General features: G+C 41.0%; 1 protein-coding gene across 1 annotated transcript; it reads right to left on the bottom strand.

The window, feature by feature from the left end:
- On the bottom strand, window positions 1-26035 carry ZNF365 (zinc finger protein 365). Its single transcript, XM_019731895.2, has 5 exons — window positions 25694-26035; window positions 23227-23982; window positions 10390-10570; window positions 3707-3744; window positions 1-2903 (listed from the first exon to the last, which is right to left on the bottom strand). The coding sequence occupies exons 2-5, from the start codon at window positions 23967-23969 to the stop codon at window positions 2642-2644; spliced, it is 1224 nt and encodes a 407-aa protein (XP_019587454.2). The 5' UTR covers window positions 23970-23982; window positions 25694-26035; the 3' UTR covers window positions 1-2641.
- Between the last annotated feature and the right edge of the window lie 1560 nt (window positions 26036-27595).

Genomic DNA, 27595 nt, shown 5'->3' with positions numbered 1-27595 from the left:
TTAGTCAGAAATATAGCTTTATTATTATAATATTTTATAATCTAAAAACTTTCTTTTTAATTCTTGGAAGAGAATATTCCAACTTCCAGACAACTGACTGACCCTGAAAAATACTGGAAAACAGTGTCTAAGCAATCTGAACTTTGCAGTTTAGAATAAATAATCTCGTTTGGGAAAAAATAATGAAAAACAGCTCAAATAAAGATTTTGTCCTTACAAAATAAATAAAATTAGATCCATTCTTCAGTTTAACCTTGAACATGTTTTCCCAGAAACTTTGGTGATTTCTTCCAAAAAGCAACTCTAAGGTTGACTGCCCATGTGGACAAAGAAAATATTTAAAAATAAAACCGAAGTAGGACGTGGCCCATGGTTTGGGCTATTGCATGTAAGTGGGGTATCCCTTCGAGTAAGCCAGCTTCATGTTTGAATAGCAAATTTATGTCTCTAAGGAGCACAACATACATAATGCATTTTCTTGTGTGAGGGTCAGAATTCTGTTGGGACTTTAAAAAAATTAATGAAGTCTTAACATCATTTGTCTTGTGTAATGTACATAGAGTAGATATGATATTATGCTGCTTTCTGAAGATCACTGGGTACCACTGTCAAAAAGAGCTGTCATGCACCCTCGGCATATTAAATGAAAACTGAAAATGTAGGTTACATTTAAAAAATTGAAAAAAAAATCTGGCTATACCACCTTTAAAAATAAATTGTCATTGCACACACACATATCGGGACAATTAGCATGCAACAGAATCAACGAGTCAATTTTTAGTACACAAAAGATTAAAGGGCAATCATGGTATAAACATCAATAAATAAATAACCATGGAGAAGGTTAATTCTCCAAATAAATAATAATTATAACATTACAATTTTTACAGTGTTAGCCTAAACAGTGATATTCACAGCAATATTTTTCTCACTTGATAGTTGCCTATACACCACATGAATGGTCCACCCCTACAAGCCAAAAGTCAAAGTGAAGATTCAAAAGTCAACATTTTCACTATGACAGGTTCAAAATGTTTGTATAGTAGTAAGTTACACTTTTCAATTTACTAGCATTTTAAGTAATTGCTTTATTACCTATTTTTAATGCACTGCTAATCTGATGTTTATTGCAATAACAATAATTCTACTAATGTTAATTAGGTTACAGCTTTAATTTTTAAAATGAGAGAATTCAATTTACATGAACTAACATATATAGTTTAAAAACTACCCACCACACACACACACCTTTTCCATGAGTATTTAAAAATAAATTCTTAATATACTTGACATATATATTTTGTTTGTGTTATATATATGTATATATGTATATACTTGGGGACGTAATTATTCTTATTTCCAGAAGGATGCCAGCACTTATAAACTCTGCAGATTTGATGATAATGCTAAGTTTTTAAAAAAAGTAACATGGAAATGCTTGAAAAAAAATCATAAAGCAGGTTCTTAACAGATGGTTCTTTGTAGGAACAAAGGCCATTTTAGGGACAGAGAGGACAGGTTCTGATTCTGGATCCCACATGCACTGTTTATGTTAGAAATTACTTTAGAAAGCAGTGTACAATGAATACTTCAGATAGCTGGCTGAAAGGTAAGAATGTATATTTTAGTCATAAAAGGGCCAGGAGCAGCAGGAGGTGGAAAAGTTAGGCCAGCACGGAGACAGTGATGCCTACAGCTAACAGACAGAGAAGCTGCTGACACTGCCAGGAAACGAGGTCTTGGGAGAGGCTTGCAGTGTCTTGGGATGGCTCACAATGCAGCACGTGTGCAATCGAGGCATTCACCCATTCAGACCCTGAGCTTGTGGTGGGTGCTCGTCAAAGCGTGTATGGCCTCCCCAACCACAGAGAGAGACACAGGTAGAGGCTAGCAGCATGATCTTAAGGTGCAGAATATCCAGCCAAAGAGGGAAGAGATGCACCAAAAGCTGAATAAACATGCATGCAGAGAAACAAAAAACCTGAATCAAACAAACTGAAAACACTCCATGGAAACGAGACCTGAAGTCTACCTAAACAAGTCCCTGAAGCAATCCAAACATTGAAATCTGGATTAACCAGAATACTGGGGGAAACAGGAATCCTTATTTTGAAGGCTCACACATTAATTGAGGGGAAGGTTAAAAGGAAATAAAAATAGTTTTATTTCACTGCAGTGAAGAGAACTTTCTATTCCAAGTCCTTGTCTCACAATTTAGAGAGCAGTGGACACAGATGAAGTTTTTTTCAGTGCCTGACATCTTGTGTGACCTTGGGTCTGAGAATTAATCACTACCGCCTAGAACACCAGATGCAGAAACTACTGAAGACTGGGCTAAGTATTTTAGAAGTTGGAGCTTTGTTCTACTAAAATTTGGGGCTAAGGCTGCTTTCACCTTTTAAGTTCTTTCTGTAATTTGCCTCTTGCTTCTACAAGGTAGCTGTAGTAAAATTCTGTTTCATTGAGATTCCCATTTGTTAAATTCTGGTTAATCCACATGCTTGTGCGGACAGGAAATAACTGTTATACCCTTTGCTTTCCCATTGTGTCTTACTATGGGATGTGCCCAAAAGGACATTATTGTTGGCCCCTAGAACATTCCCCAAAACCCAGCAATCGTAGTCCCGAGGCACCCACCCTTCTAGATGATGTTCACGAGTGCTGTTGGCTTTTTTTTGGCCATTTTGGGCCTGATGTTGCCTTTCCGACTGAACCCCAGAGGTTCGCCTTTCTTCGGGAGTCTGCAGAGTTCTCTTGGGGACTCGGCCTGTTCGTGAATGGACTTAGCAGGCTGCATGCTGGCTCTGTCATCCTTGGCTTTTTTCAGGTAGCTCCTTCCCTTTGGATGAAAATGGGTCTTGAGATCAGGGTGGTTATACATCAAATGTGGGTGCCCTCGGCTTCTATAGATGGTCAGGCAGGAGGAGGGAGATGAGCAGAAAGATTTCTTTAAAACCTTAAAAGATTAAAAACTATCCACGGCACAATCACTCCTGCATGCTAGAGAAGTGATAATGCACCAGTAAAACAAATAGCATACATTGTATTTTACTTCCAAAAATTCCTGTGGCCTTCATGAAGTGATCTCATGATACTACATTCCCAGGGAGATATTACTAGTCCTATTTACCAGTAATAAAAACTGAGGCATAGAAAATGTAAATGGCTACCCAGGAGAATACCTACAGTTGGTCTATGGAGAAGATGGGCGGAAAACCCATACCTCATGAGTCTTTAAGTAACTACTATGGGACTCAGATCTGTAGTATAACTATTACAAAGTGCATGACTCATAGTATAAACTTATGTATGTATAATGTAGTACACATACTACATTAATAGTACTACAGAGCTATTATGACTGTATTGTATCTCAGTAAGAGAAAGTTATACCATATAATACTGTAAAAATACTCCAATAGTACTATCATACTGCCATATACAATAGACTACTATTAGGTCAGTGCAAAAGTAATTGTGGTTTTTGCAATTATTTTTAACCTTTTAAACCGTAATTACGTTTGCACCAACCTAATAACATAGCTAAAAGTCAAACCCACATTTTAGAAAGTTAGGTGCATCATCGGGTAAATTTTCACCTGAGACTCTCAAATCCATTTATATTATGGATGTCTTATAAAATGCAACAGGAAAACATAGTATATAGACATTATCAAATGGCCCAAGTATAAAAAGATATACCTACAGGCATTTGGATTTCCTATTTGAGGAGATATCTGTAAGCTAAAGGAAAACAAGAAAGAAACATTACTTCACTTGAAGGTTGGATTTGATTTCTAAAATCTTGCTTCTATTCTTAAGAAATTGTTTTCCCATCAAGGAAGCCAGTAACTGCTATTGGGAGGACTGCCCACAGCACCATCCATCACAGCAGTGAACAAGCACACCTCATGCTCAGCCTCTGTTTACTCAGGGAGCCTCTGCGGCTCCCTGTTCTGAGATTTCCAAGAAGCCAGTAGCTGCAGATTTCAAAATTTCAAAAGGTCAAAGAGCCCTCCAATAGAGCAACATGTGAAGAAACATGTTTTTAAAAGCTGGAATGATGTGCCATTATTTCTTGACTGATTCAGGATGTATTTGCAGCTCATTTTCTACAGCTGTGGTGGATCACAGTGTATCAACTAAGAGGGAAATTGGCACAACATGTTTATTGCCTAAAATACATCATTTCTAAAATGAGAGCATATGAAGACCAACCAATTCCACAGTTGTCCCTGAGGCCGTCTATCACTGAGATTATTTTCCACTCCCAATAAAATATCTTCCTTTAAAAAAAACTTTTATTTATGTAAGTGTGTGTTTTTAGGACCCATCAGTTCCAAGTCAAGTAGTTGTTTCAATCTAGCTGTAGAGGGCGCAGCTCACAGCGGCCTATGTGGGGATCGATGCAGCAACCTTGTTAAGAGCACTGCACTTTAACCAACTGAGCTAATGGGCCGACCCCAATAAAATACCTTCATGCACTTCTGTGGGAAAGGTAGGAATATCATTTCCAGAATAAATTGATAATTATCATTTTGTGATCCAGATGTCACCATCCACTTTACAGGCAAACCCAGTGTATTCCCAACCTTTTGTTCCTGACCTCCCCCACGTGCCTTCACTAAAAGAAGTGGCAGGCAGACGGATGGACGCTGAGGATGACAAAGAAAATGTGGGGGAAAAGGCCATGTTGATGTTGAGGCCCATTGTGGCCTAGATACATGTCCCTGCTCTACTCAAATAACCTGAAGAACCAAGCTCAGCGTAAGAGGATCACTTGCCTGGTTCTTTTATCTGCAGCTTGAGCTTCAGTCAGGAGCAAATCAGAAAGAAGTTTTCTTACACTTTTGAGGGTCATACCCCAAGAAGGCAAGATTTGCCTTCTGTCTTTTGACAACCAAAAGTCAGCATTATTGTTGCCACTGTTCACACTGGCTGGATTCTACGTGAGATTAGTAAATATGGACAAAAAAGGTACCTTCTTGCATGAGGGGCGTGAGGTATGCAATACACAAAGAAGATAGGACATATGGCTGAGATACACACCAGGCAGGCAGCTTCTGGGACCCCAAAGCATCAGCATTTCTACATTCTTGCCCTCCTGCCCCACCACCACCAGTAAGTGTTTCTCAACTGGGCCCCTTGAATAGACTTCAGTGTGTGTGTAAACTAAAAAATCTAGAATCTTTCTTCCTTTAAATTCCTGCCTACTTTTTTTTGGTATTATTATTGAGGCATAACAAAATTTTTTTCACTTTATGTAAGCATATAGTTTGATAACTTATATGTATACATAATGTCCTTTGGAATTTTATGCAAAAGAGAGAGAGAGAGAGAGAGAGAGAGAGAGAGAGAATGCTAGAATGCTTTCCTCTCTGGGGAAAAGGTCAGCAGTGTTATCAAATGTTCAAAGGAGTCCCTGACTTCCAAAATGCAGTTATTAAGGTTTTAATAACTACAACCTCAACACCTATGAATGTCACTGATGGACCTCAGGAAATGATAAGAATTCACTATGTCTTATAGAAAGGGAAATGCATAAAAATAGGTAAAGCTGAGCCATAAACCTTACATATACACATATACAGGTACCATAAATTGTGCATATCTATATGTCACGTGCTGGGTAAATTACTGACCATAGGAGTATAACAAGCAGAAATAACTCTCAAAACAACTATGAGGTAAGCATTATAATCCCCATTTTATAGATAAGGAAAGTAAGGCAGAAAAGTTACGTAGCTGGTTCAAAGCCTCAACGTTTTAGCACTGTTAGGGCGGGGCTTTAAACCCCAGTTAGCACATTCTAAGCCAGAGCAAGCCTTCACTCTGCACAGCCTCCCTAAACAGTGTGTGTTTGTGTACAGTAAGTATAAGAGCAAGGAAGTATATACACAAAACGTTAAGTGGAATCCATGGCTGGATCAGAATTTCTCCAGTGATCCTATAATTATGAGGTTTGGGGTGGATGCCGGACCGGTTATCACACACCGGAGAATTTCATATACTCTCTTCCCTGTGAACACAAGAGGCCACTGTTCCTTCTGATGGCAACAGCCACAGGCAGACAGAAAGACCCTTCCTACTTAGCCCATCTACATGCCTCCATTTCTTCTATGCTACTTAGTCTTCCTTTTGTTTAGGGAGGGACGAGTATGAAGATGGGGATCAAGAGTGTCCTTGATTGAGGCTCCAGGGTGGAAAAATATAAACAACCTTGCGCTGAGAGCCAGTCTACGCATTTCTAAAACACAAACATGGTGTCGTCTCAGGTTGTTTCAGGCTTGGGGACACTGGACACCCAGCCCTCATCCCACCTCCCCTTTGTGTAAATAGCAGCCCTGCATACTCAATTGTTCAGGACAAAACCTTAGATTCATTCTTGATTCCTCTTTCCTTTACCCTCTAACCTAATCCTTCAGCAAGGACAACTGGTCTTGTCTATTCTACTCCCAGAACATACCCTTACACCCATTCCTTCTCTTTACCTGCCCTCTATCCAAAATGCTATCCCCTCTGACCTGCCACATCGTAATCAACGTCTAAGCCATCTCTCATTCTTGTACCCCTCCAGTCAATTCCCCACAGAGCAGGCAGAGTCATTCTGCTAAAACATAGATCACCTCCTGCTTAAAACCTTCCAATGGCTTTTCTCTGTGTTCTGGCATAAATACAAATGCCTTCCGTGACCTACAGACCACAGCGTGATCTGGACCCTTTCCCACTCTCCGACTTCATCTATCACTCAAATGTGCCACACTTATTCCCTCCTGAGGCACGTGCAGTTCCTATTCTTTTGCCTAGAACATTCCACTTCCAAAGTTTCAGAGCTGCCTTCTTCTTGTGATTCAGGTCACAGTGCAAATGTTGCCTCCTCAGCAAGGCTTTTCCCAAAAGCATGTCACTAGTGCACAAGTGGACCTCTCCAACACATCACCTTTTTTTCTTTATAGTAGTTGTCACTATACAGAATTACCTTTGCCATTTGTTTACTTGTTTATTGCATGCCCCTCCTCACTGGAAGCAGGGACCTCATCTATCTCACTCATAGAAATTTCCTCAGCACTCAGTGAGCGTTGCATCCCCAATAAATGAGTGTTAAATGAATGACTGCTAGTCCTAATTTAGCAACCTGCAGGAAATAAATGCATCGCTTAAAATAAGATTATCCAAGCTGTTTCATGACCTTTCATGGGAGCAGTTCTGTCAGTGATTTTGGCAGATGGGATATTAGGTCACTTTGTGTCTAATTCGACAGCGTTTTTTAGAGCATAAAGACAAAATATCTGAGTAAGCATAGTACATTTTTAGAAACCAGCCAGGTGAAAAAGAACATAAATGCTCCAGGGGATTCAGGGAAAGATACAGATGCCAAAACATTATTTCAGAAAAAGGCACTAAATGTGAGGGGGGAGGAAATATTTTTAGAGCACAAAATAATTTAAAGTTAGAAGACACCTCAGAAAGAATCAACGTATACATCCATCTAGAAATTTCACTGCTATCTGGAGATGGTAATGAGGGAAAGAGGAAAGAGGAGAGAGGGCAGGAGCTAGGGGTGGGTGGATGAAGGCGATAAAGAAGACTGACAATTTTTTTGTAGTGTAGCCTTAGTGGAGATGGTAGAGCCAGGCCAGGCTGGTGATGACTTTTCCAACTGTTCTGCAGGACGGAGCTGAGATGTGGGAGGAAGAGATCAGAATGTTCTGCTCCATCCTGGATACTGGGGCCAGGAGGTCCCCTCAGTGGGACTGAGACTCCAGAAGCCCAGGCGTCTCAGTGCTCCGGACCTTCATTAAGCAAGGCCAACGGGGTTAATAAAGATGTGTCAAACTTCTCCTGCTAAAACATCCAAGCTCTTCTGTGTATCTAGAGCCACGGATACCCTGGGAGGCTAGACTTGGTACTTTCATTACATCAGACATGGCTCCTAATTTCATAGGTGAGTGTATCTGATTACAATGAAATAGACTGAGTGAAAAGGAGACAATGGTCTTCGGGTCGGTCTATAGACTGTCTCACAATGCAGTGTATCCGGGTCCAAAGTAGAGTTTAAAAGATTACACATCAAAACAGAGGAAACTACATCGGCTAAATCTTTTCAGAAATCAAACACCTCATTCTTGGTCTTCTCAGGGTGATGTACTCACCTTCCACCAGAGTTTACCTCCCTCCAGCCTGATCATGTCCTACTCACAGGCAGCTCTCACTTCCAAACTCCCGGCTAAAATCTCAACTGCACTTTGTCTGAATTAGTCAATTGTCCCCTAGGTAAATCAAGTCTGATGAAGGCAGATGTTGTCATGTTTGGGACACAGAGGGCCTAAAATAAATATTTATTAGTTTCCTACCATATTTGTATGCATGTATGTGTGTATGTGCACATGTGTATATGTGTATCTATATGTATTTATGTGTATATAGGTGTGCATGTATATATGCTGTGTGTACATGCACACATACATATAATTTTATAGATACACATCTGACTAGAAGAGGAGAGATGCTGTTCAACTTTTGATCACATGGTATAGCAGGACGACAAATAATGACTGGCTATGTCTTTTAAAAGATGTTCAATTTTCAAGCTGGAAAAATAAACTGAGCAGAGGAAGTCCTCTGTCTATAAATGAGACAGAGGACTAATGGGCTTTCTTTCTTCCTCCCTGCCTTCCACTGTTTCCTAAAATCCTATTGGCTTAGTATAGTAGGATTTTACATATCTTACCTCTGGATTACTTATAAGCCTAAAGACTGAAAATATTAAGGTGACACTTTAATTTCAGAATTTTTAACCACCAAAATCAGGTGATAATCAGAAAATTTAAGAGGCCAAAAGACCTTATAGTGCAACTAGCCCAAGTGCTTCATCTTAAGAATTATAGGCCCAGGAAGACAAACTGTCTTGCCCAGTCAGGAGGGTGGGAATGATCTACAAGTCAGGCCTGTTCACCTCACATCTCAGCTCTGTGACCTCATGCCACAAGCCTCTCCTGAGAGAGGGCAAGATGGAAGAAGGAAAGGACTCACAGTGTCCCTCCAGCCACAGTTAGTTATGACTGGACACTCCCACAGTTTCCCAAGGAGGTAACACAGTAATCCAGGAGAGAAGTGAAGGTTCCCTCTCAAGAAAGTTACATGGGGAAGACCAAAGACACCTACCTGGAAAATAATATGTCATGAAGCTGAAACTGCTTTGAACACAGAAACTTCACAGATGTAACAAATATACTTCCTTCCAGTCTACTTTGCTCCTGACTGGAAAGTTCTGGAGCCTGCATTACTGTACTGCTCTAAGGCTAAGTGCATATTATTACAGGAAGCACTGGGTCAGACTTCTTCATTTCTTTCCTTCCTCCCTCTCTCCTTTCTTTCCTGTTGTCTCTCTCCCTCCCGTCTTCCTTCTTTTACCCACCTGCCTTCTATTTCATTCCTTCTTTTATTACTTGTTTCCTTTTCATCTTGGCTTCCAGAATGCTCAAACTAAAATTATTTTTATCAACCAAGAGCAACCTAAACTTTTGGTTAGCATAAATGTTTCCTATTTATAAATATAGTCCATTTTGGGGTAGGTAAAAGAATTATTTAAAAATCTTCTGGGAAGGAGGTAAACATAAACTTCAATAAATAATGAAAATGTTATAAATAAACCACTTTGGGGTTTCAAAAATCCTTTCTTTGGCTTTGTTGTGTATACCACCAAAGAAACTGTATACAGGGTACCTACAGTGTGGTAATTTGTACCTCCTCCCTGCCCTCCAAAGAGACCAGGAAGCTTGATCAAGCCACTGTGAGAGTCTGGACCTTCATCCATATCCAGGATTCTCATCTGGACTCTGGTGGTTTCTTTAGCCCCTGAAACTATATGTGAACTTATCACCTGTGAATTTTTCTGTCTTTTTGAAAATAGACTTAAAGAATGTTTAACATATAGAGACTACTGAACAGTGTTTTCCTTTCTATTAAAGAAGAAAAAGAATGTGGTTAAATCTTGCTTTACTCAGAAGGGCCAAAGCTTTCATAAGATTCGCTTGAAGAGCTCTAAAACACAGTATCTTCCGATCTACCTGAACACCGAGGTGGGGACAGATGATTTCTTCGCATACTTCAAAACTCTGTTATTCTACAAATATGAAAATACTTCTACCCATTCATCTTGGCTCCACTTTGGAGAGTGAAGAAGAACTGGAGACTGTGCACCGCTTACTTCCAGGTGTCTTGGGTTCACCTATATCACTTCCATAACACAGGCATGGCCAGGGCAGTGCTTTCAAATGATGTCAAGAGAGTCCCTACAAGTCCCTCCCCAGCTCCCTTTGCTTCTGTCCTTGTCCCGATCTCATACTCAAGCACCTCACAGTTGGTGGCTGGACCTGCGTGACTTACCACGTGCTCACTGATGTCTCGGCAGAGGCCGTCCGCCTGCTGGCTTTGATAGTACTCTAACTGCTTTTCCGCCAGTTCTACCCGTTGCAACAAGTTCTCAATAAAGTCCTGGAGCCGAGCTTTCCCTTGAACCTCCTTCTCAGCTGCTGCTTCGAGGAAGTGGTTGAATGTAACAACTTCTCTGCAAAGAAAAATGCCAGAACACAAAATAGAGAAATGAGACAGGAATTCATTCATTCAATACGTATTTATTGAGTGTCTACTATGTGTCGGCACTGCCTTAGGCAGTATGGCCACAGCAATGACGAGAGATAAAATTCCATCTTAGTGATCACACTTAGCGATTACATTTTAGGAGGAGATAACCATAGAACATATACAAGCAAGTATATATCTCAGGTGGTGATAAGTGTTAAGGAGAAACCTGAAACTGGGTGCAAAAGGACAGAGTGCCAGAAAAAGGGAAAGAATGAGTGATATTTGAGAAAGCAAAGTCAGGGACGACCTTTTGGATGGGGTAACATTTGAACAGATACCTGAAGGAAGACAGGAATAAGCCATGCAGCTACCTGGGAACAGCTCTGAGGGAATGTGCAGATGGATCTGAGGTACAGCAAGGAGGCCTGTGTGGTCGGAGCAGAGTGGGGGAGGGGTGAACAGTGGGAGCGGGGAGCCAGGTAGGACCTCACAGGTCACTGTGAGGATTCCAGATTTTATTAAAAATGAGATGGGAAACCACCAGATGCTTTTGAGAAAAGTTCTGACTTACATTTTAAGTCTAGCTATTAGAGGAGAAAAGACTATGGGGAGGCAAGTTATGGAAGCGAGAGGCCATGCTAAGCATCAAAGTTTATAAAATGAGTAACCTTGTCTGATTTTTGAGCTAAGAATGAAACAGCTCAAGAAATGCCATCTTGAAGTAGATTCAAGGTCCCCTGGGAAAGCTGTTTTAGCTGACATAAGAGAAGCAATGTGCAGGCTGCCTTTCCCTAAAATGTTGAGCAAAGTACCTCAAACAATATTCCTTTATCTACATAATTCCTTGTGGAGGCACAAATCCAGAATATTTTTAATAACTTAATTACTATTTTATATTTTTTATCGATAATGCAAGAATGAAAATAATGCTTTTCTGATTTATAACTAATATAAGTTCTTTATAAAAAATTCAAACACATTACAATATACATAAAAAATATCCTCTGGAACCCCATTATCCTGAGACTGCCACCATTAACATTTTGGTAGACATCCTCATAAGCATTTACACACACACACACACACACACACACACACACACACACACAGGTGCTTGGCCTTTTTCTCAGGCCAAGCTCCAAGTAATTGGCACTACCAAGAGGTGTACAGTATCACATCTGATTTGCCTCACTTAGTAAGAAACCATGAAGATCCTTTCAGCCATCCCCTCCTGTATGCTCTGCCACCCCCACTGAAGCTAATGAATTCCATAATATTACTACCTGTTGGATATAGTATTTCTTTTATGTGTCTTCAATATCTCTCTCAACCCTCGAGGAGCAGCCCTTCATTTTTCTGGCCATGCTCAGCTTATGCAGAAGCAAGATTCCAAACACTCTGATAACTGTCCGCCCTGTACCCTCCAGCCTCTTTCATTTTAGGTAAATGAATCCTATTTTTCAAATCTAACCTCATGCAGTTGTTCTAGATAGTCAGTTAAATTCATTGCCTTCCCTGCATCTTCTCAATGTCCATTTGATCCTTATTTTCCACAGAGCGCCATAATTTCTTAAAGAGTAGAACTTCAGGAAAGTCAGGCTCAGGAGTCACAGTTTCGTAGAAAGTCTTTGCCAAATAGCTGTTCGTGGCTTCCAGCTCCTTTCTGTACAACTAGTCAGTGAGCTGTTTTTACAATTAGTCATGATTTTTGTCTCACAAATATGTCACATTTAGCCATACTGAAACTTTTTCTGAGACATCCTACAGAGTCAAACGTCTCTGCAAAACCTTGGGGATTATCTATTTATAAAACTAGAAAAGAGACTGGTTCTCACAATGATTCGCTCAAAGAATTGTTCATTATACCAGCTTCCATTTTTCTAGTTTCCTATCCAAGATGACACATAAACCCCAATCCCATAATAATTCCATTATCTTTCAGTAGTCAAAAGATATTCACATAAGAGAAATAACAGTCCTTCTGTAAAGGAGTTTTCTTTCATCATCAAGCCTGAAGTTTATTTCCAGGTGTTTCCGAACAAGCCCTGAATAGAAGATGTGCACTTTCCAACCTGTTCAGGCCATGGACACAAGCCAATTTTCAAGCTCCACGGTCATTTGGCTTTGATCTGTCTCCTAGGTGAGTCACAAACCTTAACTAGCAGCAAAATAGTGGCGGGTCCGTCTGAGTGCTACATTCAGCTGTTTCATGGCTCCTACTAAGTTTCCCCGAAAATAAGTCCTAACTGGAAAATAAGCCCTAGCATGATTTTTCAGGATGACATCCCCTGAACCTAAGCCCTAATGCGTCTTTTGGAGCAAAAATTAATATAAAACCCAGTCTTATTTTGGGGGAAACACGGTAGTTATGTCTGATAGTTGAGATCCTTTGGACAGAGTATCTTCACAGTTCAAAAGCACCACTGAAAACATAGCCCAGAAAATAGCTACTCCTTATTCTTTCCAACACTAAGGTTTCAATTCATTCAGAGTCCAGCCCACTGTGGGTACTTCCTGGGTGGTATTTAGGATAACTGAATTATGAAACAGTCTCCAAATTGTACTTAACAGGGAAAACAACCAAAAACCCAACACAGATAAAAACAAAAACATAGATAAAAGAGCCAGTGTTTTTTTTTTTCAATTCATTTTGGTTTATAACATTTACTGTATTTATCTCATTACAGGAAGATTGCACACTTATCATGGAAAATAGGAAAATTGACCTATTTGGAAGATCTAACTGAGCAAAGGCTGAATCAGCTTTTTTTTCTCTGCTCTAAGCCCCTCACTCAACACAATACATAACACATAATAAATATTCAATAAATATTTGCTGTAATTAATGTTTTAAAAGGACAAAGGAAAAACAAACAAACAAAAAAATGACCCGTAATCCTACCACCACCCAAAGGTAACTACTGTAAATATCCTGGTATATTTTTTCCAGTCTTTTTTTTCCTTCTGTTCATATTTACTATTCTTGGGCTCTCAGGTTGTACAGTTTAGAATATAAGACAGAAATATATGACAGTTTAATCCCACAGGATTAGCATCTCAAAAGAAAACAAATCTGAATGCAATACAGCTTATGATTGTGGCTGTATTTTTAAATCATGTAATGTTTTGCTATTGGTTCCATAGAAAACTTTCACTAATTAACATTACTGCTCCTAGCTGATAGTGGAGTGTTATGCCATGTTGTAGGAGAAAAGCATCTTTTTCTAACTTCCCCCTCATCCAATTATCTTATGCCCTGAAGCTGAGAAGTTAATACCCTGTGTCTTTTTCAACTAACCTGGCACCAATGCTAACCTAATTTCAGTTTATGGATGTTTCACATCAACTAAAACAAAAGGTTAAAACAAGCCTGATGATTTAATTTTAAAAGAGATGTTACATAAGACAAGGGCTGGAAAAACTCATCATACTAAGATTGTGGTTGGGTATCTACATTAGATAAAAACAGTAACAAAAACCCAGTGACTAATTGTGGAAGAGCATGTGTGTACAACTTCAGAGTCCCCTGTTACATCCTGCTCAGTCTGGATTAACAATATCCAGAAACACCTCTTATTTCCCCAAGGATTTGGGGAATTTCCTGAATGGAAAAGAAAGAAGTTTAACTACATACATTTGTAACCTCTTTAATAATTATTCTCCAAAAAGTAAAATATCCATTGAAAGTACAAGAAAGACCAATGGATTTCAATGCCAGGGAGGACAAAATACTCGTTAATATGATTTCAGATTCCATGTTACAATTACCCTTAAACAAACTACCAAATGTCGAATTTGGCATAGTATCAAAGCACAATATCCACTATTCTCTGAAAATGCTATTAAAATACCCCTCCATTTTCCTACTACATATCTGAGATTGGATTTCCTTCATCTATTACTTCAACCAAAATAAATTTGCAACAGATTAAATGCAGAAGAACTAACAAGATCCAGCTGCCTTCTTTTAGATCAGATATTAAAATATGTGCAAAACTTAAAAACAATGCCACTCTTTTCACTAAGTTGTTTTTGGGAAAATCATTATTTTTTCACAGAAATATTTATGTTATCAAGTAATGGATTTCTTATTGCTATTTGTAAATGAATTAGTGTTTTTCAAATTTCTAAGTTTTAATTTCTAATACAGTAAATATCAATAGAAAAAACCTACACAAGCAAAAGCTTTTTGGATCGTCAAATTTTTTTAGGAATGTAAAGGGAAGTGAGGCCACAAAATTTGAAAATTGTTGCCATACTGTATATCAGAGTGATCCAGAGTGACCCAGAACTCAGAACTCTGGTGAGGGTAAACAACATGGGCTAGAACATGAGGAAGAGGCAGCCACAAGCCATACATTTATTTATTTCATTATCTAGTCACTCAACAAATATTTATTGATGCTGCCAGGTACTGGGCTTAGTGCTGGGACGCTCATGAACCCATGGCTACATTCCTGAAGCTCAGTGTCTAACCTAGGGATCAGCTGTTCCCGTGAAGGGCGGGGGAGTTATTATTTCAGGCTCTGCAGGCCATTCAGTATCTATCACAACTACTCAACTCTGCCTAGCGCAAAAAGAGTCATAGATGATATGTAAACGAATGAGTGTGGCTGTGTAACAATAAAACTTTATTTTTTATTATTTTACTTTATTCATGGACACTGAAATTTGAAGTTCCTATAATTTCCATATGTCATGAATTATTATTTTTCTTTTGATTTTTTTTTTCAACCATTGAAAAATATAAAAGCCTTCTTAGTTCAAGAGCTCCACAAAAACAGGTAGCAGGCAGGATGTGGCTGGTGGTGCGCTGAACGCTGACGCAGTGAGCAAAGCAGACATTCAAAGGAACACATACTAAAATAAATGTGTAATTACAAAGCTGAGCTGAAAGTGACTAAGAAAAAGAATAATATGATGCTATCAGACAGAAGAGCAGAAAGACTTGTGTGGTTTTATTTTAGGTTCTCAACCCTGTGATTCAGAATACAGTGTGAAAGCTGGAGGCCAGATGAGAAGATAAGTAAGGGCAAACCTGAGTGAAATTCAATCAGGGTGTGGGTATCGACCAGCTTTGGGGAACTTAACTAATTCTAGGCTACTTTCAGTCCCATCGTTGACTTCTTATTTTTTTAGAAAGATTAAATGTCATTAAATCCAAAGTTTCCAGTTTCAAAATTCACTGGAAAATATGCTTATTTAAAGCAATATTTGATACTAAAGGAAAAAATACCAGTATAGTATAAGCAATGGGCCTGAAGTTCACTATTTTGCCGAATGACTTGCAGACCTGGAAATCTGTCAGTATCCTGAGATTCACAGACATTCAGGAACAAATAGTACATAAGGAAGCACTGAGTGAAAAAGCCCTTTTGGTACCACAAAGCTTTATTTAGAAAAAAAATATTTGTTCATTCATATACTCATTCATTTACAGAAAGGCCATACCGTCTAAAATAATAGATATTGTTTTTTCAACCCCCTCACTTTTTCTGAGGTGGGTTAAAGACAAGTTAATTCAGAAAAATCAAAGACATACTATTATGTGGACAACATTCTCTAGAATCGGGTAGAGACAGAAGGAAATGCACATTAATGGTGGTGTTCGTTTCTATTTTACATAGTCATTGAACTACGCATGTTAATGAGGGACAACACACAGATCATACCACATATTGTAATCTACTGTAAATACACCACTTATTTTGTCTATTCCCGTATGTTTCCAGCTTCCATGGCCATCCTGTAGCCTTATGTTCCTCAGGCCTCGTTCATGCACAACACATCCCTCTCGGCTCCAGCCTCAGTGAAGACTCCACTTTCAGCTAGATCCTTACTTTTTTTTTTTTTTAATTAGTTTCAGGTGTACAAAACAATATAATAGTTAGACATTTACACCCCTCACAAAGTTGCCCCTCTATTGCCCCTCTGACATCGTACACTATTAAATTCCATTGACTCTATTCCCTATGCTGAACTCCACATCCTGTGACTATATATATATTCAATTATAGTTGACATTCGGTATTATTCAGCTTCAGCCTCAGGTGTACAGCATAGTGGTCAGGCATCTACACTGTCCATGAAGTGGTCTCCCTAATAAGACAAGTGCCCATCTGCTACCCTACAAAATCTTTACAACATTATTGATTATATTCCCCAAACTGTCTTTTGTATCCCCGTGGCAATCTTGTGGTTACCAATTTGTGCTTTCTAATCCCCTCACCTTCTTCCTCATCCTCATCCGCCCATCTAGCAACCCTCAGTTTTTTTTCTATATCTCTGAGACTGTTTCTGATTAGTGTGCTCATTTATTCTATTCTTTAGATTCCACATATAAGTGAGGTCATATGGGATTTGTCTTTCTCTGCAAAAAAAAATGAAGCTGGACCACCTCCTTACACCATGTACGAGAATAAATTCAAAATGGATTAAAGACTTAAATGTAAGATCTGAAACCATAAAACTCCTAAAATATAGAAAGTAAATTTGCAGACATTACCTTGAGTAATATTTTTACAGATCTTTACTTTTGCACATGCTGTTCCCCCACCAGAGTCTCTCCTACTGCCCGTCTTAAGCCCCACTCTTGCTGACCTCTCCCACCTCAGGGCTCTCCTGCTAAGAAGCTCTCCCAAACACATGGCTGTTACTGTTGACCTACTGTTACTCCCACAGAACTTTGCACCCGATCACAGGACACATTTATCCCATTCCACTGTAAAATCAGTGAGTAAAATCAGGGCTCCTGTGATCCCCCCAGCACCTAACATGAACCCAGCACACAAAAGGGGCTCAACAAATTTCTGCTGAATGCATGAAATGTGCAACTACATCTCTAGTTGAAAATCTTTAACTTTTCTTTCTTTTTTTCTTGTTATCTTTTCCCAGACAAAGTACTGGGACATAAAACCAATAAGCGAGTAACCTTGCAATACAGGTACCTCCTACAGGAATGGGGGTGGGATCTAAAATTGATGTCACTCTTCTTTCTATTCTTAAACAACACTTTAATATCAGCTTCATGTCCCAAAGGCAAAGCACTACCAAGTTATTTAAATTTCATTTTACATTACTGATTTATGAACCTCTTCAGAGGTATATGAAATGGTAAAAATACCTCTGGCTAAAAATAGTCCAGCCATTGATCACAGAGCACCTCAGACAGACCGTAGTGTCAGCCAGGAGGCAAACCCCAAAGCTAGACTCCACCACCTCTGAGCACTGGGAACCTGACTGCAAACTCGGAGTTCAAGGACGGCTCCTGTGTACCCCACGGGGCCCCACAGGGTAGAATGTGTACCTGCTGCACATCTGGGGCCATGTCACATCTCTACTTGTGTCAGCCCTTTACCTCATCTCTCTTTTTTGGCTTCTTTGAATAAACCAAAAGTATATATATTTCTCACTAAGGATTTACCAAGTAATGGGAAAGTCAGATTATTCTTATTGGTTCTAAATAGCTCAACACTTACATTCTAAGCCCTTCCGGCCAGAGAAGGGGGTGGGGGGGCTTGGAGGGAGGGAAGGGAAAGAGCAAGAGAGAGACAGAAAGACAGAAAATTTCCCTGAGTCTCCGAATTTTACCACATGCCACCCCTCAGAGAGCACGTCTGACATCTGGCTTTTTCTCCATTCGTTTGTAAGTCTGCATGGAACATAGCCTGGAAGGAGAGGACCCTCCTTTATACAAACGCATTAAAATGTGGAGCACACAGACCCCTCCTTGCCCCACTGAACGCGACGTCTAACATCATTTTTCTTGGCCTGCTTCCTAGCTATGGATCAGTGTGGAGACCAAATCGCCTACTCACCGCTTTAGCGGATCAAAAGTGGGAAAGATGAATTAAGCAGCAAGAGGGTTTTCAGTCGTACAAAGCAAGTTTCCAAGTCAAGTTTGCTTTTTAAAGGCCAGCATTCCACAGCCAGCTTTGGACAGAAACCTAAAGGGACATTACCTGGCTCAGGGCACCTATCTACATCTCTTTTATCACACCCCTGATGATCTGTTTAATGTCTATTTTACCTTCTGATCTATTCCTGCTATGAAAGCAGGAACTGGACTCATTTGGTTGACCACTGTCTGACTAAAACTAGAACAGTACCCGGCACTCAGTGGGCTCTCAACAAAGATTTGCCTTCTGCTGACTCCTTCTGCTGGGAACAGGGCAAATGATGAAGGAAGAAGGGAAAAGATTATATCTATCATAGTTCGCAAGGGAGCAGGATGGAAATTAGAGATGGAATTACAAAGAGACCCCTCACCACAGTCAAAGGCTGGCCCTGACTGGCCATGGATGCGCAGAGTCAAGTTAAAAGCCCTTGTTGGAAGTCAAAAGCCCTGGGCTAGTGTTCCGGAAGCTTAGTATCATTACCATATTTACTGACGCAGCCATTACCCCATTTCCTAACACCTTTGATGCCAACTGACATTTCCTTTAATCGCATCAGAAAAATAAATGATGTCACCCTGGCAGCTCTCTCAAAACTGCAAAGAAGCAAGCCCATTCCAAAATGGGCCCAATTCAGTATTACTTAAATCTCGACACTGGGCAAATATCACATTTTCAAAGGTCTGGCTGAGATACAGTGAATGGAAAAAGCAATCAGCAGTGAGACAGGGAATTTGGGTTCCATTTTCAGCTTTGCTACTAAATTTTTATTTTGGTGCTAAGTCATTCCACTACCCTGGGTCTTATTTTCTACATCTGTAAAATGAGGGTGTTATCCTGAAGGAGCCAGGAGTACCTTCCAATACTAAAATCACACAGTTCCCTTACGGGTCATCTCTCTAACAGTCACCTCCCTGCTCTCCTTCAATGTCACTATCCAGCCACCAGTGCAAATCCTGCCCTTCATCCTCACTCCTTCAGTGTGGCCTCTTCACATAGAAACATCTCTTCTCTAACTTTTTATCAACTTAAAAACATGGCTTGCATTTAACCACTGTTCAAACTACCCTAGGGTTGAATATAGGTGTGTTCATGGGTATTTTTATTCTTCCTATGTAGAGTGTAAGCTCCTTAGGGAAAAATATCAAGAATGTTGTGTTCTCTCCACACACACAGTACTTGAAACATCACAGGTGCTCAGTCTGGACGTTCCAACCTCACCAGAAGTGTGTGCAAGTAAATTTAGGATGACCGTTATTACACTGATGTCCTCTAAACCCCAGGTGAACTCCACCAGCAATCAGCCACTACCCACATCCATCCTTTCTTGTTAAGGGATACCTTATGGCAAGGTTGGCCAGGATTGATTTACCTGATTACCAGCAGTGCTACCCTCCAGTCCTGAATACTCTTAAATAAGTAAATACCTGTTTCCATGGGACTTTTAAAGTTGCGGGGACTTTGGGAAGACAATGAACAATTTCTTTTTCAGATTTGCTCTGCAGAAACATGTAGTAGCTCTTTACAAAGGTACAATGAGACTCGCCAGCACAGAGATACAACATACTGTCAATTCAGACAATCTCCTCTGTTATAGAGCACATATACATATGACTCCTACAACCAAGGTGCTTCAGTCTACAGATAGCCTCAGGGCAAAACTGGCCCTTGAGTCTTTTATTTCAGTTTGAAAAAAAGGATTTTAAAGTTGAGAGAAAAATCCATAAGCAACAGAACCTCACGTGAATGTTAAATACTGACATTTGCTTTTTTTTCTTTTAACTGAATCTACCATTTGTGTCTCAAAGGGTCCACAGAGTTTAACTCGATTTCGAATGGACTGTAAACACCTACTTTCTCTCACAAATGGGCCTTGAGAGCTCATCTGGATGGGTTTAGCAGGGGAGCACAGCCCCTGGCATGTTCCTTGGACAAAAAGCAGCTTCCCATATCTGAAAGGTCACTTCTTTGGTGGACGACTCATCTCTGTGAGTGAGTGGTGAGGAAGGGAAGAGCATGGTCCAGCCAGGCAGATCAAGTCAAATCAACCGTTTTCAATGGCGTGGGAGATTGGCAACTGGCTCCCTCTGCATCCCTATCATGGGGGTGAGGGGAGGGGAGGGTGGGTACTGTAGACACTGAGGGTGAGGGCCAGCGTCGCTCTCTCAGACCAAGAGCTCCACTGTCCTGCAGGGAAACAAGACTCTTTCAGTCCTATTTTATGTACAGAAAGAGTGATTATTTGAGGTTTGAATACAGAAACCGATGGGGCAGGCCAAATGAAGGCTTAAAAAAATGAAGACTTTGTTTATTTTATATTTAAACATTGAAGGCAGTTTCACTGTATTTTCATTTAAAGTGTTTTGTTTTGTTTTAAATGGCATTGCTTTCCTTTTTCTGGTAGTCCAAAAAATATCATACTAAAAATCAATTCATAATTTACCCTCAGATATACTCACAAAAAAACATGAAAAAAGACATATGTACAAGAATGTTAACAGAGGCACTATTTTTAAAACTAGGAAAATGGAATAAACCCATATATAAGCAGATTAAATCAGCCATGGTTCATCCACACCATAGAATACCATGCAATAGCCAAAAGGAATGATATAATTCTATATTCAGTGCAAGAAAGATACCTACAGCATACTATGTTAAAACAAAAACAAACTCCACACACAAGTGGAAGAAAAGTATGTGTCATGATTCCATTTGGGAAAACACAGTAACTGTATGTGCATATAAAGTACAGATTGTATGCACACAGGAAGGATCTAGAAGGACATTCACTAAACTAAATAGTAGCTGTCTCCACAGGATGGGGTGGTGTGTGCTTGGAAAGGAGGGAGGACTTTTAACATACACAATTCTACCCTGTTAATTTTTGTTACAAGTATGCATTAGTTTTCCAATTGGTCCTCAGGTGACAGTGCTAAATTAACCATAACACATTATCATTATTGACCCATGCATGGCCCACTTTTACTTGTTAACCAATTCTTTTCTAATAATAAAGCATCCTTGAACCCACCAACCCAAGTAAAAATTAGGTCCTTGACCATAACCTAGATCTAACCATATGTTCCTTCCTGTCACCATATTTCTCCTCATACTCCAGGCAACCACCACCTCAAATCGCACATCCATTATTACTTGTGTAAATAATAAATAAAATACAACAAATAAGTAAATGCAAACAATTAATTTGGTTACTTTTTAAATCGATTGCTGTTTAATCAAACAGAAATACCATAACATTTAATTCTAAGCTTTTCTCTGCACACAGGGCATTCCACAGTGGTGCGATGTTAGCCACCCTGGTCGCCGTAATGGGCATTAACTTCCCACCAGGAAACACCAGAAGCCAAGAGAGAAACATTTTTCATTAGCAATCATTTCTCTAAGAGCAAAGTAAATAAGTGGCTCATTCAATTCCGTCCTCACTCCATAATTTAAAAAATGTCTAGTTGAGCAGATCAGGCTTTTCCTCTACATAGAAAGTAAGCATTTAGTGATAGCAAGTGATGATCTCTTTGATACATAGGGTTTCTCAACGTCTTACCAAGTGGAAGAAGCTTGAATTACTACTGTATTTTAAGAGACAACACAGGTAGAGCCTGCCACAAGGCAAAAAAAGGATGAACTTAAGTCAATCTCTATAATGGAACTCAAATTATTTAGAAACCTTCCTTCTAGAATGTTTTAGTTGATCAGTTTTTATGTCTTTTTCATTCCATGAATTCTGCACCTCTATTTAAAGTGAAATCCAACATTCTGCATTTGGGAAATCCACTGCATTGTTACATATACTTTTCAACTTTGGGTTGAATCCATACTTACTGATAAGGAAATGGTTTGCCAAGTATGATTTTTAAAGTATTAGTTTCTCTAATCTCCTATAACTTGTGAAAACCTGTGTCAACTCTTTGCAAGCAGGCATGACTTACTATATAGTATGACATATTATTTTACAAAAAGAGAAGTCTCAAACTTAAATCACAGAAGCACAGCAATACCAGAAAGTTTCCTCTGGGTTTCCTAATGTCTGCTTCTTCCAAATAAAAATTGTAATGAAATGAATTTTCAGCAATCAACGTTTTATTAACATGGACAGATAGTCCTAAATGGCAAAGAAGCCAAAATTACTGTGTTTTCTCTAAAATAAGACCGGGTCTCACATTAAGGTTTGCTCCAAAAGATGCATTAGGGCTTATGTTCAGGGGATGTCATCCTGAAAAATCATGCTAGGGCTTATTTTCCGATTAGGTCTTATTTTCGGGAAAACACAGTATTTGTACTTAGAGCATATTTTTGTACTTGACTAAGACAGCATCTCATGTTCTTGACTTCATTACAGGGAGACTGTTAAGAAGGAAAGTTCCCCAGCATGCCCTTCTGCCTTCCCATTCAATTCCCTGGCTCACCAGTGGGTGCTGGGAATGGAACCCACCACAGAAACAATATGCTACTCTGCTCTCTAATAACGTTATCTGTATGTTACAGTTTCCAAGGTGAAAAGGAATTAGATATTTTGACTTTCATATTGCCAGGTTGCAGACCATACAGCGAGGGTAAGTAATATTAAAAGCCTTGTGCCTCCCACATTCAACTATATCAATGAGAAATACAGCCAAGGTACCTGCAAGTAATACAAAACCAAACCTTTCTTAACATTTGCTTGTAACTCAGGGGGAAGGAGCCTAAAGAAATTGGGTTAGCATCCCGTTTCAGAGCCACTTACTCTTCTTTCCTGAGAAGCTCCTCCTCGGATTCTGTCAGGCGCTGCCTCAGCCCAGCGATCATCTCCACGGCCACGTCCACCTGTCTATTCAGGGCCCGCTCTCGTCTCTGAACTTCCTGCTTTTTCTGAGTCAGCTGGACAAAAGCTGCCCGAACTTCCAACAGTTCGGCAGTTTTCTGGGCCAACTCTTTGGTGAGTTTATCGATTCTCTTTTCGATGGTCCTATCCACAGCCTCGACCATCCGATTGAATTTTTCTCTGACATGGGCCTCGAAAGCAGCTTTGGTGTCTGAGGTGGGAAGTCCAGGACTCGATCGCGGCCCATCCAGCGAGTCTGTTCGGAGGTCCACGGCAGTGTAGGTCTGCACGTAGGACACAGGTCTCTCTGCCACCACCTCGAATGGCTTCCTGTCCTTGGAGTGTTCGTGCGAAATGCTATATAAGTTAACATAGCTTGGTTTCTGCTTCACCACATTGCCACAGCTCTGCAATTTTCCCTGTTTCAGAGGTTCTGAGGAAGTAACTAGGTCTGTGTCTTTGAGGGATGGAAAGAGGCTGCATTTTGTCAAGAGGGTTCTCTCCTGGTAGCTGTGACTGAATTCCAGATGGGCCCTCAACGACGACAGGCTTCTAAATCTCGTATGGTCTCCACACCTCGGGCAGCGGAATGGCAGGCACACAGCAACATTCTCAAAGGATTCCTGCCAGGGGTATCTGCTGTCCTCAAAAGCCTTCTGTTGCATTACTCTAAAAGTCCTGGGCAGGGGGTGAAAAACAGATAGTTTACATGTCTGTTTTAAAATGCTACTGAAATGACTGTTGTTGCTCATCTCCATGAGGGCAGAGGCTTTTTGGTTTCAAATGACGTTTGCATGAATCTTACGTGAAAATTAAAACCTACAAACCCTGGGCCAAATCCAGCCTCATCCATCCATGTCCCCATTGTCTACTGCTCTTTTTGCACTAAAAGGCAGAGGTGAATAGTTAAGACAGAGACTCTACGGCCTGCAAAGCCAAAAATACTTGCTATTTGGCCTTCACAGAAAAAGTTTGCCAACTCCTGCCTAGAATAAAAAAGATGGGTAATATTAGTTTTCACAGGTGAGAATACTGGAGCAAGGAGGTAAAGTAATTAACTGAAGGCCAGATGGAAAATGGCAGATCCAGAAGCAGATTCTGGTTTCCTGCCCTCCTGAATTTAGTATATTAACTGCAAAACTGTGCCCTGTTTTACTGATAACCTGATAAGCATGAATACAAAACATGAGGAAAACTGAGCGTGACTTATCAGAACTGACCCGAGGAGAGCAAGCTCAGCTCTCTTTACTCAAGAATGGGAAAGATGTTACTCAAACTAGGTGCAGTGGCATCTAAGCAATCAGCTGAAAAGTTTTCAACCTGCAATTTTTGCCCTTAATTTTGTCCTCTCATGATTGCTGTAATAACATAAATCAAAGTATTATTGTAACAGCAATAGCCACCATACTCCAGATTTACTAAAATTTGGGAACCCAATGTGTCAAATATTATTTGACCTTAGTGGGCCATGGCCAAGACTTTATTAACATAAGAGTGCTCTGGATGGATTTGTCTTGTCTGTGGTCCTGTTTTAAGGACCAACCTCTAGGCATTAATGACAACCTCTAGAAATGGCCAATGTTTGACCAGGTAGGTATCAGCATGACTCTTTTAATAACATAAAGTTATTGTTTCCTTGTAGGAATTCATCTTAGCCTTAGCAACAGATGACTGCTAGCAACCCAATTCTGCAAGCAGCGCGTATCCATTTCTTCCAGGAATGGTTTCTACTTAAATGTAAGAAGCGTTGGGCCCCCAAAAGAGGGAGCTTAGCTAAGGGTCTAGGCTGAAAAGTGTTATTACTGGGCCCTCAACCTCTTCAAAAGCAGAGGTGCAAGTGGTCCCCAGACAATTAGGCAAGCTTCCAGGTTAATAATAAAAGCCTCTGGCCCCCAGAGGGGGAATCTCTTCCTGTGCTACACCAGGCTGTTTAACCACCGGTTTTCTGGGATGGGATACAAACCCTGATCAAAAATGCAGACGAGAGGTGAAGGAAGGGGAAACCCTTGCAGGGCCAGTGGGAAAGGGGAGGCGTTCTGTATGGGGAAATGGGTAATCACGCACTCCGGGAGCACGCAAGCTTTCAAGGGCCCAGCAGAAACCCCAATCCACAGGGTTGGCGGAAACAGCCCTAATATCCTCTGCCTGAGCAAGGCAGGTTGGCAAAGACCCTCCTGCGTGGGGCTCCCGGCTCTCCCCGTCCCCGCCCCGCAGCGTGCCAGCCCCAGAGCCGGTACGTGCTCACACGAGTTCCTGCAGGTAGGGGCCGGGAAGCCCAACTGCCCGCGGGGGTGAGGGGACGGGAACTCCTGACCAGCCCCTACTGGCCCCTTCCGCCGCGCCCCCTGGGCCGGGCCGCAGGCGCCGAAGCCCCGCGGCCGCCACTTACTCGACTTGTTGCTGTAGCTGCAGGCTCCGCTGCTGCTGCTGCTGCTGCTGCTGCCGCCACCGTTGGTGCTACTGCTGCGGGAGCGGAGCGGTTTTCAGCAGAGCCGTAAATCAGGCTGAGCCAGGCCCGCTCCCACCCGCGCACACCCCGGCGCCGGGACGAGCGGCGTCCAGGGCGGAGCGTGGCGCGGGCCGGCGCGGGTGGTGCGCTTGGCTGTTGGGGACCCCGGGGGTCCGGAGGGCGAACGCCTTGGGGCTCTGGGGTCCTGGAGTGCTGTGGTCCCTCGGATGACACCCCCCTGTCTGCCAGGTGCCAAGAGCTCCGTCTTTCCTCCCTAAGCTGTGGAGCGGGTTGGGGCTCAGGATTCCACCGACACACGGGGAGAGATGCTGGGATCGCTCCCTGGGCGAGGGAAGGGGCAAAGCGTGCCAGCCTTGGAGGCGCTGCGCCTTCTGCAGGCCCCGGCAAGCTTTTTTGTACTTTACAGTTATTGGGGCGCCAGGAGAGTGTGGATGAGAATGAAGCATGGCTAGGCATCTTGTTTAAAAATCTGCCCGCAGGGAGGTCCGGGTATTTATATTAGGACCTCTTCATCCTAAGCAACCAGGAGATGTCATAAAATAACCTAGAAAGTCTAGTCTTGCCTTCCTAGTCGAGTGTCCTGGTGCTAAATTAACCGGCAGAACTAAATCTAGTAAAGTATATGGATTGTGAATAAATAAAGCAATGAGGTCCCCCCACCCACACCCCCATCTCTAAGGAACAGGCCCCTTCTTTCCCTTTTTAGGTTTTTGTCAACCTAAAAAGAGTTTACTTTCCTTCTGAAGGATCCTAATGACTCAACTTAAAAAAAAAATAAAAAAAATCTGGGGATATTCCTAGTCTAACTCTTGAAATATGAAACCAGGATAAACGTTGTTGGGTTTTCTTGTCAAAAGGAGAGATTGTTCATCTATAGACAGTTACTTAAATGCATCTTCTGGACTCCTCAGGATGTCTGTTCTCAGAGCTTACTATCACTCGTTTCAACACTCATCCCCCCCCCCCTTTTTTGGACAAATGAGTCATCACATCAATGTAATTAAGAGTCCAAGCTCTAGAGTCAGCCTTGATTCAAATCCTAGTTCTAGGATTCAAATCTGCATCACGTTTCCAGACTTTTCTGTGCCTTGGATTCCTCATTTATGAAATGGATATAACCAGGACCTACCTCATAATTTGGTGGTGAGGGTCAAATGAGGTGATGAGGGTAAAGCCCTCTCTGACCCAGACATGCACTGATAATATCAGCTATCATTTTCATTTCTGTTACTAATACTATTAACACAAGAGAGGGCCTACACACCTATACACCAAAAATGTGCTCTTGAGAGGTAAACCTCTAGGGTTCAGGCTCCTCCTATTTCTAAGACAGCATCCTTGCCTTCTCCTTTCCTTGAGTTTCTCTCCTGTATAAATGAAAGGATTGGGAATTTCCGAGGGCCTTTTCTCACCCTAAAAGTATAAAGAATATTATTAAATAATTATGGAGAGGTTGTTCTGTGCATGGTCTAGAGCTGAGGATTGTGGGAGATTCAACTTTGATTGACAGGCATTTAGGACCTTAAGGTTTACACTAGTTGTTCTCAAATTCACCCTCACTTCCACCCCACCCCCAGCAGCATGACCATTACCTAGTAATTTGTTAGACTAGAATTACAGATTCTCTACCTCAAGCCCGATCTACTGAACCAGAAATTCTGGAGGTGGAACCCAGCAATGTGTGGTTTAAAAAGCCCTCCAGGTGATATTGATAAATGCTAGTTTGAGAACCTCTGGTTTACGCAGTACTTCATACATTGTCTACAACAAACCCGAAGGTGTGTTATCTCCATGATCAGTATGTTTCTCTGTGCTGGGCCC

This window comes from Rhinolophus sinicus, linkage group LG07, assembly GCF_036562045.2.
Source record: "Rhinolophus sinicus isolate RSC01 linkage group LG07, ASM3656204v1, whole genome shotgun sequence".
Classification (NCBI taxonomy): Eukaryota; Metazoa; Chordata; class Mammalia; order Chiroptera; family Rhinolophidae; genus Rhinolophus; species Rhinolophus sinicus.
This window is presented reverse-complemented; position numbering and strand designations above follow the sequence as displayed.

What these genes read in the sequence shown, in the direction of transcription:
- ZNF365 (XM_019731895.2), bottom strand. Translation starts at nt 23,969, where the DNA reads ATGCAACAGAAGGCTTTTGAGGACAGCAGATACCCCTGGCAGGAATCC. An exon ending in GAGCTTCTCAGGAAAGAAGA is followed by an intron (nt 10,571 to 23,226) that starts GTAAGTGGCTCT and finishes TTTTCTTTGCAG; the next exon opens with AGAAGTTGTTACATTCAACC. An exon ending in GAGACATCAGTGAGCACGTG is followed by an intron (nt 3,745 to 10,389) that starts GTAAGTCACGCA and finishes GTTTTCCTTTAG; the next exon opens with CTTACAGATATCTCCTCAAA.